Source organism: Panthera uncia, chromosome X (assembly GCF_023721935.1).
Source record: "Panthera uncia isolate 11264 chromosome X, Puncia_PCG_1.0, whole genome shotgun sequence".
NCBI lineage: Eukaryota > Metazoa > Chordata > Mammalia > Carnivora > Felidae > Panthera > Panthera uncia.
The window spans coordinates 93,264,063-93,277,832 of record NC_064817.1 but is presented as its reverse complement, the minus strand read 5'-3'; the positions used below and the strand labels follow the sequence as shown (position 1 = coordinate 93,277,832).

The following is a 13,770-nucleotide window of genomic DNA, read 5'->3' as shown; positions in this document are numbered from 1 at the left end:
TCCCATTGACATTAGTTTTAGAATGATTACACGTGGAGTTGCTAATATTTGGTCTCTGTTGAGTTAACTAAAATATGATAATGTGTTGGTTCTGTTGAGCTAAAACTTCAGTGTGGCTCCTGGAAATTTAAAAATTACAGACGTAGTGGGGGCACCTGGGTGGCTCAGTCAGTTGAGCATCTGACTTTGGCTCGGGTCATGATTTCACAGTTCGTGAGTTTGAGCCCCACATCGGGCTGTCTGCTGCAGAGCCCGCTTCGAACCCTCTGTCCCCCTCTCTCTGCCCCTCCCCCGCTCGAGCTCTCCCCAAAATAAATATTTTTAAAAATTCCATACATGGCTTGCAATTGTGGCTCATGTTAATGTTTCTATTTAATGGCACTGGTCTAGGAAATGATTGTAGATAAAGAGGGCCAAGGACAGAGCTTTTAGGTGCAACAATGTTTCATATCTGGGGAGAGGAGAAAGATTCAGCAAAGGAGATTGAGGACAGCCAATGAGGTAGGAGGAAAATTCAGGGAGTGTGATGTTCAGAAAGGCAAAGCGATAACATTATACAAAAAGGGGGAGTGTCCAATGGTGCAGGGAAGTCAAGTAACTGATGGTTGCATTTAGCCAGAGCAGTTTTTGGTAGAGTGGTTTTAGAAGTAGGTTGGGTTGGAAGCCTGAATAGAGAGAACCCAGGAGAACAAGAAGTGAAGACATAAGCCTAGTAAGTACATATGAGGTAACTCTTTAACGTTTTGCTTTAAAGAGATGCAGAGAAATGGGTGGTGATGGGAAGAGAATTTCTCTAAAAAAATTTGTGCTCCTGGCCCAAGGAATTCTCTTGTCTTCCCCTGGGATTTCTGAGGGGCTTCTGAATTTCTTCACTCCGTTGCTTCTCCCATATCTCCAGGTGGAACTGTGTGTGTGTGTGTGTGTGTGTGTGAATGGATACACATCCAAGTACAAAATGAGTGTGTAAAATGAGTGGATAGCAGATGATGATCTTTTGCTTTTTCACTCAATATTTTACTGTAGTGATCCTACTATGGCTGAATCCCTGAGGGAAGCTTCTGGAAGCCTGGAAGTTCTAGAGGCCAGTGATGAGGGTAAGTAGCCCAGTAAAATGTTGCTAACTAGACCTAGCTTTCTTTACTGTGTTGAACCCCTAGGGGGAAAAAATGAAGTCACAGGCAAACGAGTTCATATCAAATTTCTAATAATATTAGACCCAGTGCACATTTACTTTGCAGTCTTTTTACCTCTTCTCTTTCGTGTCCAACTCTGGTATCAGAAGGCTTGTCTGAGGCCCTGCAGTCCTCTGTGGGGATGGTTACCGGGTTCTACTTGCTAAGGCAGGAGAAGTATTTCTGCTTAATCAGAAAAAAAAAATCGGAGCCTACCATGATCCAAGAGATTTGACTGAAGTTATACTATAGATAGTAGTCCAGATTTAACCAACAGATAAGTTTGTAGTTTGAGGAGTAAAGAGGGGAGTACAGGTAAAAGATGCCACCACAAGCTTCTGTTAAATACGACTCAATTTACAAAACTGCTTTTTGTAAAACTTACTCGGGTGTGAATCCATTCCGTAAACTGTGGGGCCAGCTACGAGTGATGCGTGGCCATGGCTAGAGTATCATGTAAGGGAGGCAAAGGTCACTAAATGATGAACTTCACTGACACCCCACCCCCCAAAGAAAGGAACCATCAGACATAAAATAAGACATTGAGTCTAAAGACAGAACTAAATGTAACAGTTCACTGGGTGGTTTTTCAAGTTTTGTTGAGTGTTCTTTAGCAGTTGCATGATGTGGAAGACTTGGTCCGGAAGGATAGACTGGAACTCTGTTGTGGCTTTCCAGGGGCATGATTTCAGTGATGATGGGGGGCGGGGGATGCTGAACTTGGTGCATGGATCCTTGAGAACAGAGCTTGGGTCTTCGTTTCTGTGTCACTAATGTTTAGTAGCGGGTCTCAGAGAGAGTAATTAGACACCCCAAATATTCGATCGATGAATGAATAAATAAATGAACGGTAGGCCTCTCCACCAAGGCAGCTCCGACAACCAAACCAACTGACCTCTTTGGATATGAGTTAGATGCCTACAAAAGAAGGTGGCAATGCGGTTCATCTTGATGAAGAGTGGAGGTAAGGAAGTGCCTTTTCTCTGTTCCCAAGATTTTGTTTTTTTTTTTTTTTTTAATTTTTTTTTCAACGTTTTTTATTTATTTTTGGGACAGAGAGAGACAGAGCATGAACGGGGGAGGGGCAGAGAGAGAGGGAGACACAGAATCGGAAACAGGCTCCAGGCTCCGAGCCATCAGCCCAGAGCCCGACGCGGGGCTCGAACTCACGGACCGCGAGATCGTGACCTGGCTGAAGTCGGACGCTTAACCGACTGCGCCACCCAGGCGCCCCAAGATTTTGTTTTTAAACGACCAAACATTTGGGTATGTTTTTAGAACTGGTCATTGCTAACCAGAGAATGACACGGCTGTGTGGGGGTTGACGGAAAGGAAGGCTAGTTAGAAATGTTTTCTTTCTAACCAGCGATGCAAGAGAACAAAGTCAACCATTATGCGATGCATTTTTACAGCCCATTAAGTTCAACCCAGATGGGCTGCCTGTGTGCGTGGTGGATAAGGAAATCTACAACCCGGAAGCAATGATTTCTTCCTTGGAGTTAATGGTGTTTTCCTCTCTGGGGGGCAAAACGGCTTTCCACCGGCTGTTTTCTGGCACGTGACAGGCCCTCATTGGATGAGGATGTTGAAAGCTGCTGACTGTTTGGGAATACATAGTCCTTGGACTTGGACAGGGAAATCGATGGCTTTGTTACAGGAGAAGTGCAGACAGCTGTCAGCCGGCAGCTCACTGACCACCACTGCTGTACCCTGTGGGGGCACGAGTTACCCAGTGTAGAGGTGACCTACGTAAACATTGCTGGATACAAATGTGGGTTTTGACCTCTACCTGCTGCCTAGGTCCACCTACCCTTTGCAGTTAAGCAGCTTTTGAAAACGAGCCTGTGCCGGGCTCAAAAGGCCAGCTCGTGCACTTGGATATATGGCCACTGTGTCAGATTTCATTAGGGTTGCAAAAAAACAAACAAACAAACAAACAAAAAAAACGTAGCATGTGGACAATTCCCAGATTTGTATCTATTTCCCAGGGCACATCTCCATACATGGGATCTGATGTGGTTGAGGGTGGGGAGCTTTCCTAAGCCAAAACAGCTTCCACCATCCCCTGCGAGACCAAGTCTTGGCTTCCAAGTCCACTGCCCTGGGTCAGTGAGCCACCAACCTGCCACGTGTGGTGGTTAGCGTGTCTTGGTGCCCCGCCCCCTCCCCCCAGCTCCACCAACAAAGCTCTCCCACCGCCATACCCAGCGCTACCCCACAGGGACGAATGGAAACATAAGTTTCTTTCTAGTGCCCATGGTTGAAAAGAGACATGCATTACTTAAGGTATTTTGGACCCTCGTGGGAAAACAAGTTGTTGTTGTTGCCTGGCAGGAATGGAAAATTGGGGGGAGATTGAAAGACATGCAGAATTAAATTCTTAGCACCCGGTTATGGTTCTAAAGTCACTAGACACGTTGCTAATTTAGGGGCATAAAAATGTGTGAGTGCATTGTTTTGTCCGCCCATACAACGACTGTGCTTGGTACGTTCAGTTGTATAGCCTGAAGAGTTTAGAGAAGTGTTTTTATTCAATTATTAAGTGTTTCTAGATTGTGTCACAAGCGGAGCCACCGGCCGCCGATGCTCTCCTGCCTTCTATTCTGGGATTTTGAAGCGAGAGGGGCAAAACTCGCCGTGTTTCTAAATACTCTTGAGCATCAGGTTGTTCCTCTTCCAGAAGGCCAGAAGGGGACTGCCGGGCAACAACCAATAAATCTTATTCCTTCTGGGTGATAAACGGCAGTGTCTGCAGAGGCTAAAATGATAATGGTGTGCTCGTTCCCACTTGTGAGGGGACGCTGGCCAGTCCGTCCTTACTGGGCAGCAATTATTTAGCTCTGGTTCGGGAGAAGGTGCACATCTGTTCCCAAATGGCATGTGGGAGCTTGCCCTTGACCGCAGTGTGAGTATTTACACCAGAGCAATGGGCAGATGCCACAGATAAGGGCATTCCCCGCCCCCCCCCCCCCCCAAGGTCCAGCTGGTAAACCTTTTCCGGCAAAGAACTGGTTATAACAATTGGTATAATGTAGCAATGAGGATTTTTCATAAAAATCTCACTATTGAATCAGTTTTAGAAATCACTCGGGGACAGGGAGATCAAGAGAGGAGGCCAGAGGACAAAATATTGGTCATTTTCGAGCCAGCCTCCACTGTACAGCATGCTCCTCAGCACCTTCGCACTGAATGTTCGATGAGGCCAAGCATCATTGAAAATAACTTATTATTTAATGATTATTAAGTAATTTATCATAGAAATTGGTTTCATTATTTCCTGAAACAATTACAGAAGCAAGCTTGGACAAATTACGTTTCCTGCTATATCTTCATGTTTTATCCTTTCTGTCGGTAGGTAGATTTGCCAAGGTGGTCCCAACCGTGACCCTATTTAGGTACATCCTATTAGATGAGAAATTGCCTGAGCCATCGCAAACGGAAATTACTGAAGCATTGATGATCAAGCAAACAGTCCTATAGTCTTCTTGCCCCACCCCATGCTGGCTTCTGCTTCTAATCATGCATATCGTACGGTTCACTATTGAGTGATCGATACGATATGAACCGTAGATAGACAGAATTGATAGATCAGGAATTATGGGGGCGCCTGGTTGGCTCAGGCTGGTAGAGCATACAAGTCTTGATCTCAGGGTCATGAGTTCGAGCCCCACATTGAGCTTAGAGCTTACGTAAAAAAAAAGTTTTTAGAAAAGAAACAAGTGATCGTTGATTCCCTAGCGCTAGGCCACATTCATTAGCACTTGCGACATGCCAGATCCTATGTTAAGCTCTTTACGTACGTTATTTACAATTTATATCAACCCCGGCAAGGGCCAGTGTTTAAATTATAGGATGCTTAAGGATGACTCTGCTCAGTGATCTCAATGTAAGGGAAGTGACAAGCTGTGTTGGTATCCTGCACCCCTCAAAGGACTCAGTTGTCCCTTGGGTGCTACTGTGTGCCTTGTGCTGTGCTGGATGCTAAAGAAGATGCCGACGAGGGCCAGCCTACAGCCTTGATGTCGGGGACAGTAGCTAAGACACAGAACTATATCTCATTCCTTTCTCGTTGATACCCAAAGCATAGTGAGTGCTTGGTCTTAAATATTTGTTGGATGGGTGGGTGGACGGACGGACGGATGGATGGATAGACGGATGGATGAGTAGATGAGAGAGCATTCAGATGTAAAACTTGGAGGGCCAACAGTCAAGCTTTAGGTGTGCAGAGAGAAGGGTTCATTGTCGTGATTGGTGGCACACTGGACTTAAGGCAGGCCTTGAAGTTTAGAAACCTTTCTAATAGGCGGGTTTGGGAGTAATCAGTTTGCAAATAGGCCATAGAGTTTCAGAGCTAGAAGGAACCCTAGTTCAGCCAGCGTGTTTTGCCAGACATTCTGGTTCTTTGCACTTGGGAGACAACGCTGTTGCCCAGTATCGTAGAGCTTCACCGTACACGTGGGCATCTTGAAGTTCCAGAAAAGTCTTGTTGGAAAGCAGAGCTCTAAACTTCGTCTAGTCCAGCGTTTTCCAGAACGACCGGACCACAGATCCCTTTCTCATGCAATAGACATAACGTACGACAGTCCTCTGAACGCACTTTGGGAGATGCTGATTAGTGTGATCCCTTCTTTTCCCTGTAGAGTTCCAGAGAGGTTGAGTCACTTATCCGAAGTCACAGAGCTAACCGATAGCAGGGCCAAGCCGAGGATTCCAGAGTGTTCTGGCTCTTGGGTGGTACTTTCCATTACATCACTAAGCCTTTCTAGTGGCAGCCCCATCGACCACCCCCCACCCCCCACCCCCTTGCCCAGACCCTTCCCTGCCAGCCCAGCATTGCTATGCTGGCAATAGACCCTCCACACACCAGATTGTTAGGAATTGGGATGAGACAGCTCCGCTGGTGAACGATTGCACGCGAAAGCAGTAAGAGCTGATTTCTCCCCCTGAAGGCTGCAGCACGGACTCCCCTGTCCCTGCCCGTCTCCTGCTGAGCCCCGATAAAGGCACATGTGCTTGTTAGGAGACTAACAAAAGCCCAAACAGCCTTAGGAGCATCGACAGCTCCCATTCCGCGCTGCCGCCCTGGTAGTTATTGTAGATCGAGCAAACTTTCAGTTATTTGCGTGTGCAGAGGGCAGGAGCCCTGTCGATAATCCAAACCAACTGGCAGTAATTGACGAACGCACACAGTGCACGTAACACACGCACGCCCACACGCTTGTACGCACGCACGCACGCACACACGCACCCCTTGCAAAACCCTTTGGCGTCTGATTCTGTCATGCCTCTGGCACAGGCAGCTTCTTTCCCTGGTGGCCCTTTCTTCCCAATCCCCAGCCGTCTCCCTACCTCATAACCCGCCTCCTTGAGGACGGCCTCCAGGGCTGCGCCGCTCCCGACAGCGCTCACCCCGTGGGGCTGCACCCTTTCACACACAAGCTAGTGCAGAACCAGCCCCCGCCAGGGACTCCGGGGGTCCTCAACTGGATTGCCATGATTCCGGCCACCAGGGCGAAGTCAGGGGGATGCCCGGTGCTTCTTATTATTATCATTATTGGCTTAATAACTGCTGCATGTGAATGAACGTCTTAGGTCAGCAAAGAGGTGTGGGCTGGTGGGGGAGATAGAGAGGCGGGCTGATGCCCGGTGAGTTGTGCCAGCTTAGAGGCGGGCCCAAAGGCCGCAAGCTGGGGCCTGAGCTTCCGGGCTCCCCAGAGACTCAGCCGCTTTGTTAATCCTGAGCTGTGAACAAGAGAACAGGCCAAATGAATGGTGCCGGGGGGTGGGCGAAGGCCGAGATCTGCGGGGCACCGGGGACCCCAGTCCTCGTTCGTGTCACAAAGGCCCTGTTTCCTCCCCTGTCCCTCCCTTCCACTGTCACACCCTGCCTTGCTTGCCTTCCTACCCTCCAGGAAAGAAGAAATCCAAGTTTAAAGTCTTCAAGAGCTTCTTTGGCAAGAAGAAGAAAAAAGAGCCCGAGGATGCCCGGGGAGGGAGGAAGCTAAAACCAAGCCTGTCCAGCGGCAACATCAACATCTCTGCTCTGAAGCCAGTTCATGAAGATCAGACTGAGCCTCGGTAAGCTCAGGGGGGCTGTGGCCACCGCCAAGGCAGCCAAGGCCCCGGGGGCAGGGGGGGCGGCGGCGGTTTTCTCCGCGCTCAGGTGTATGCCTGAGCCACCGGCTGGCTCAGTTGGTTAAGCGTCTGGCTCTTGAATGCGGCTTCAGTCGTGTTCTCACGGTTCGTGGGTTCGAGCCCCCACCTCAGGCTCTGCACCGGCAGCGCAGAGCCTGCTTGGGATTCTCTCTCTCTCTCTCTCTCTCTCTCTCTCCCTCCCTCTCTGGCCCCCCACCCCCACTCGTGTGCTCTGTCTCTTTCAAAACAAATAAACTTAAAAAAAAAAAAAACCGTGGGGGAGATGGTTATGGGCGGACGGACGTGTTTCAGAGCTCACAAATCATACCACTATTGAGTGATCGACAGGATATTGACTGTAGATCGATAGAACTGATAAATAAATAAACAGACAAACTTTAACAATAACAACAACCATAAAAAAGAAGTGGCAAGAGCAGACATCCTTGTCTTCTTCCTGATCTGAGGGAGAAAGTATTCAGCCTTTCATCATCATATCTACTTGGTAATAGTGTCTCATTCTTTATGTTGTTGGATTCAGGTTTTTTTTAATGTTTATTTATTTTTGAGAGAGAGAGAGAGAGAGAGAGAGAGAGAGAGAGAGTACAAGCAGGGGAGGGGCAGAGAGAGAGGGGAACACAGAATCCGAAGCAGGCTCCAGGCTCCGAGCTCCGAGCTGTCAGCACAGAGCCCGACGCGGGGCTCGAACTCACGAACTGTGAGATCATGACCTGGGCTGAAGTCGGATGCTTACCTGACCGAGCCACCCAGGTGCCCCCAGCTGTTGGATTCGGATTACTAGTATTTTATTGAAGAGTTTTACATCTATATTCGTAAGCGATATTAGTCTGTAGTTTTCTTGTGATGTCTTTGGTTGAAATTTTAATAAATTCCCACATTCCAAAAGGAGCCTTTTGTGCCTTCCTCCTTCCATTTCTAACTTCTATGATTTGTCTTAGTGCTTAATTGTCATCAACCTGGCTTAATTCCCAGTCCAGAAGGTATTTCCTTCTGGGTTTAGCAATCTGGGGGTGACAGTGGGGTGGGACGTGTGCGTAAGATGATTTAGAGGATAGGACACATGTATCACAGAACCCTCGTGTGAACGAGGAAAAGATCTGGTGAATGAGAGTCTCCAGTACCTGGGCAGATATTTGATATTTTAAATCAAAACAAAAACACTAGAGAGAAATTTGAGTGTGAAAGATCTTTTATAACTCTCACCTTAATAACAGCAAGACTCAGGGGCGCCTGGGTGGCTCAGTCGGTTGAGTATCTGACTCTTGATTTTGGCTCAGGTCACGATCTCATGGCTCAAGGATCGAGCCCACTCAGTGTGGGGCCTGCTTGGGATTCTCTCCCCCCCCCCAAATAAATAAATAAACATTTTTAAAAAGATAACAGCAAGACTCAGGGTCTTTTCCCCCATGCCACAGGGCTGCCACTATTGAATTGTACACATTAAATGCGTGAATTGTATGGTACGTAAACCACATCTCAAAACTATTATATAAAAAAGATGTGTGTCGGTAATTTAAAAACTCACAATTATAGAGAAGTACATAAAGTAGGAAATTAAAATCCCCCTCCTGTCCTCAGTGCCATTTCTCAGAGGGAACTACCACTAATGATTTGGTGGATATCCTCGCAGACTTTTTTCTATGATCATAAACTATGTACGTATGTAATATAGGCATATGTATTACATGGGACCGTACTATCCTTTATTTTTTCACTTACTGTCTCGTGGAACACTTTCTTTAAAAAAAATTTTTTTAACGTTTATTTATTTTTGAGAGAGAGAGAGAGAGACAGAGTGTGAGCTGGGGAGGGGCAGAGAGAGAGGGAGACACAGAATCTGAAGCAGGCTCCAGGTTCCGAGCCGTCAGCACAGAGCCCAACGCGGGGCTCGAACTCACGGACCGCGAGATCGTGACCTGAGCTGAAGCCGGACGCTTAACCGACTGAGCCACCCAGGCACCCCTCGTGGAACACTTTCTATGGCAGCACATGTGCCCTCTTTCTGACGTGTCTATGGTATACGTATCATTCTATGCATATACACGTATCTTCACTTCCTGTGGCCCTTGGGCTGCTTTTCCAAGACCCCTTTCTTCCCGTTCAGGGCCAAGAGCAACATGGGGAGCAAAGCCCTGTCCCATGACAGCATCTTCATGATGGATCCTGAGCCTGCAAGTAAAATCTACCCCTCTCCAGAGCTCCAGAGAGGCAGATCTCTGCAGGTAATAGTGAACTCAAGCCTCAGTGCCTAATTCGGCTGCTCCTCTTCCGTTCCCTCGTCCTGCTCTGCCAAAAAACAAGCACGGGGGGACTTTGGGCTTGCTTCTCGGCTGATTCTACCCCGCAGGGCTATTGTAAAGAATGGAGATGGGGCGCCTGGGTGGCTCAGTCAGTTGAGCATCTGACTTCGGCTCAGGTCACGATCTCACGGTGTGTGAGTTCGAGCCCCATGTCGGGCTCTGTGCTGACAGCTCAGAGCCTGGAGCCTGTTTCAGATTCTGTGTCTCCCTCTCTCTCTGCCCCTCCCCCATTCATGCTCTGTCTCTCTCTGTCTCAAAAATAAATAAAGGTTAAAAAAAAATTAAAAAAAAAAAAAGAATGGAGAACGTGTAAATGCGTGATGTGCTTCCCTAGCGCCCAGCACGCAGTGTGGCCTGGCATTACCACGTTCACTTCTCTGGACACACCCCAAGAATGCTTCAAGTATATTAGGGTCGCGTCCCACTGTCAATGTGCAGGCATTCCGACCGCTGTGTTTTTTTCTTTCTTCTACAGAGATCTTATGTTTCCAGAACTCTGCCTAGAACCGGGACTGGTAGTCTGCACCGAGCTGTTTCGGGAGTTACGTTTGGACCTATGCTCCCATATGTACCCAGAAGTGCACTTTGGGCCGGGGGATCCGACGTCACTGAGGTAATGGAGTGGGATTGTTGCGACTACGGTGGCTGAGTCAGACAGACTGCTGCTTACGGGCTCCATGATCTTGGGCTGATCGCCTGACCAGAACGAATCATGCTCACAAAGCAAGGTTTTACTCTATCCATGACCAAGTGCTACACGGTTAGCTCTCCAGTTCAGAAAGGGGAGCCCTGTTTCCTGGAGGCCTCTTCTCTTAGTCCCGGCAACAGAGAGACTCTTATGGCAGAGATGGAGGGGGGGGGCATTAAAGGTAAGGATTCTAGAGGCATTTCCTCTCACAATGAAGCCGGGAGGGAAAGCTGCAATAGCTCAAAGGCAAGTTTGCCGGAATGGCTGGCTTGGGCCCCCTCCTCACATCTTTGGCCTAGTCCCTTAGTCCTTCTTCTGGGAAACAGGGCTGAAGACAGAGTAGCGTATTAACAGAACCCGAACCATCAACCGCCAGTTTGACCTCCGCACGGGAAACTTCCCTTAGGCGCCAAGGTGACAACCCTACATGACAGGGTGGTTGACAGCATTCGGTTGAGGGTCCTGACACCCAATGCTGCATAGAAGCCACGCAACTATGGAATTGGCCAATGGCTGGGTCCCTTGAAGGGACAGGATTCGTCATGGATTAAGTGGCATTCAGATCACCTGGGAGATTGTGGGAGATGAACTCCCAGTATACAGTTCTGTCAGAAATACCAAGACTGGGGCGCCGGGGTGGCTCGGTCGGTTAAGCGACCGACGTCGGCTCAGGTCATGATCCCACGGTGTGTGAGTTCGAGCCCCGCGTCGGGCTCTGGGCTGACCGCTCAGAGCCTGGAGCCTGTTTCGGATTCTGTGTCTCCCTCTCTCTCTCTGCCCCTCCCCCGTTCATGCTCTCTCTCTGTCTCAAAATTAAATAAACGTTAAAAAAATTAAAAAAAAAATTAAACTCCCTGCACTTGAGTATGGGACATCCCTTTCCTGCCCCTAATAGTTAGGAGATAGGAGTCCACAGGGGTTAAGAACATGGGCTATAAAGGCAAGCAGGCCTTTCGAATGCCTGCGGTGCCGCCACGAGAATTAGGGCCAGTCCTATCGTCTCTCAGACCTGCTTTTCCCCATCTGTAAAATGGGGACCACAAGAGCTGATGCCTCAAGGAATTGTTGCAAGGTTCAAATGAAATCCGCCTCTGGAGAGCACTTCCTCCCTGTCCGGGAGAAAGAGCTCAAATCAATAACCTAACTCGCCACCCAAAGGAACTGGGAAGAAAAGAACAGACTAGACCCAAAGCTAGCAAAAGGAAGGAAATAATAGGGATGAAAGCAACGTAGAGGCCTCCGTAAAAGTTAGTTGTCATTATTGTAGTTCTTATTATTAGAATTGGGCTCGGGGATGGTGAATCTCTTGAGATTTCATCTCAGGAGCTCCCAGTAGGGCCTGGTAGGAATGAGGGGTCACCTTAGACACTGGCCAGGAGTACCCCAGGGGCAGAACGTTGGAAAAATCCTCGTCGGGGCCCCCTTTCTTTGGCTTTGAGGGTTTGAAATCCATCTGTCCTGAACAGCAGCAGAGCCTATGACAGAAAGAAGCACGTCCGCTCCATGACAGCAAAACTTTTGTTTTGTTCATTGTTATAGGCCCAATGCTCAGATCGGGGCACGGCACGCTGTGGATGCTTAGCCAGTATTAAAGATAAACCCGGGGATTCTGATTCACGTCAAAATGACCATGGCAGGGACCAGTGCCTCAGATTCAAGTGTACCATGAGCTTCAAGGTAGAATCAACTCAATGAGTCTGCTGAAGCCCAAGGAAAACTCAAATGACCAATTTTATTCCCTTGGGAAAACTAGTAAAGCTGTTCTGCTCGGGGCTGGTTCTGCAGATTTTCTCATAACTCTAGAAAAATCAGTCTTGACAGGATTCAGATAAACAATCGACACAGCCAAGATCTGATCCAGACAATTCCCGGAATGATAGGAGCAAGGCTCGTAGTTTGGATGCCAAGCCTAGGTCCTAACCCCCAAACTCACCTCCGCAAGAACTGGACTTCCAAAGATAGAGCCAAAATCAAAACAAAGATGGGACTCAAATAAGATTTATAGTTAGCATCAGTAGAGAGAGAACACCATAATTCTGGGTGGGTTTGTGTGTTTTTTTTTTTTTTTAGTAAAACAGGATGCAATATTTTATAATGATTAAAGTTAAGAACCAGCCAAGATTCTTTGAATGGGGAATTTTACAAGCTAGATGACCTGAAATATGTCAAAATGTTACAGTGCCTGCAGGATTGGATTGTTTTTTCCCTTTACATTGTAGTCTTTTCCAAACCTTCATTAATAATCATGCATTGTTGGGGCACCTGGGTGGCTCAGTGAGTTAAGTGGCTGACCCTTTTTTGGGGGGGGTGGGGGAGTAGAATTTAGTGATTCATCACTTACATAGGACACCCAGGGCTCATCCCAACAAGTGTCCTCCTTGATGCCCATCACCCATTGAGCCCATCCCCCCACCCACTTACCCTCCAGTAATCCCCAGTTTGTTCTCTATATTTAAGAGTGTCTTATGGTTTGCCTCTCTCTCTCTTTTGATCTTATTTGTCCTTTCTTTCCCCTATGTTCATCTGTTTTGTTTCATAAATTTCACATATGAGGGAAATCCTATCATATTTGTCTTTCTCTGACTGACTTATTTCGCTTAGCATCATACACTCTGGTTCCATCCACGTTGTTGCAAATGGCAAGATTTCATTCTTTTTGATCGAGTGATACTCCCTTGTGTATATATATACCACATATTCGTTATCTGTTTGTCAGTAGATAGATATTTGGGCTCTTTCCATAATTTGGCTATTGTTGATAGCGCTGCTATAAACATTGGGGTGCGTGTACCCCTTTGAATCAGCATTTTTTGATAAATACCTAATAGTGGAATTGCTGGGTTGTAGGGTAGTTCTAGTTGTAATTTTTTGAGGAACCTCCATAACTGTTTTCCAGAGTGGCCGCACCAGTTTGCATTCCCACCAGCAGTGCAACAGCATCCCCCTTTCTCTACATCCTCGCCAACGTCTATTGTTTCTTGAGTTTTTAGTGTTAGCCATCATGACACGTGACAGATGGTACCTCACTGTGGTCTTGATTTGTATTTCCCTGATGATGAGTGATGTGGAGCATCTTTTCATGTGTCTCTTTGCCATCTGGATGTCTTCTTTGGACAAGTGTCTGTTCATGTCTTTTGCCCATTTCTTCCCTGGATTATTTGTTTTTTGGATGTTGAGTTTGATAAGTTCTTTATAGATTTTGAATACTAGCCAAACCCTTTATCAGATGTGTCATTTGCAAATATCTTCTCCCATTCTGGCGGTTGCCTTTTAGTTTTGTGGATTGTTTCCTTCGCTGTGCAGAAGCTCTTTATCTTGATGAGGTCCCAATAGTTCATTTTTGCTTTTGTTTCCCTCACCTCCACAGACATGTCTAGTAAGAAGTTGCTGTGGCTGAGGTGAAAGAAGTTGTTGCCTGTTTTCTCCTGTAGGATTTTGATGGCTTCCTGTCTCA

General features: G+C 47.4%; 1 protein-coding gene across 2 annotated transcripts in view; it reads left to right on the top strand.

Annotated features, from left to right (window-relative positions):
• Positions 1-488: 488 nt before the first annotated feature.
• The window catches only part of KIAA1210 (KIAA1210 ortholog), a 37,510-nt gene continuing 24,228 nt past the window's right edge, over positions 489-13,770 (top strand). For both annotated transcript variants that reach the window (XM_049644236.1, XM_049644237.1), the window contains exons 1-5: positions 489-712; positions 1,024-1,094; positions 7,085-7,250; positions 9,433-9,550; positions 10,104-10,241. In XM_049644236.1, the coding sequence (XP_049500193.1) occupies positions 1,034-1,094; positions 7,085-7,250; positions 9,433-9,550; positions 10,104-10,241 (483 nt within the window). In that variant the 5' untranslated portion in view covers positions 489-712; positions 1,024-1,033. The remainder of the gene's footprint in view (positions 713-1,023; positions 1,095-7,084; positions 7,251-9,432; positions 9,551-10,103; positions 10,242-13,770) is intronic.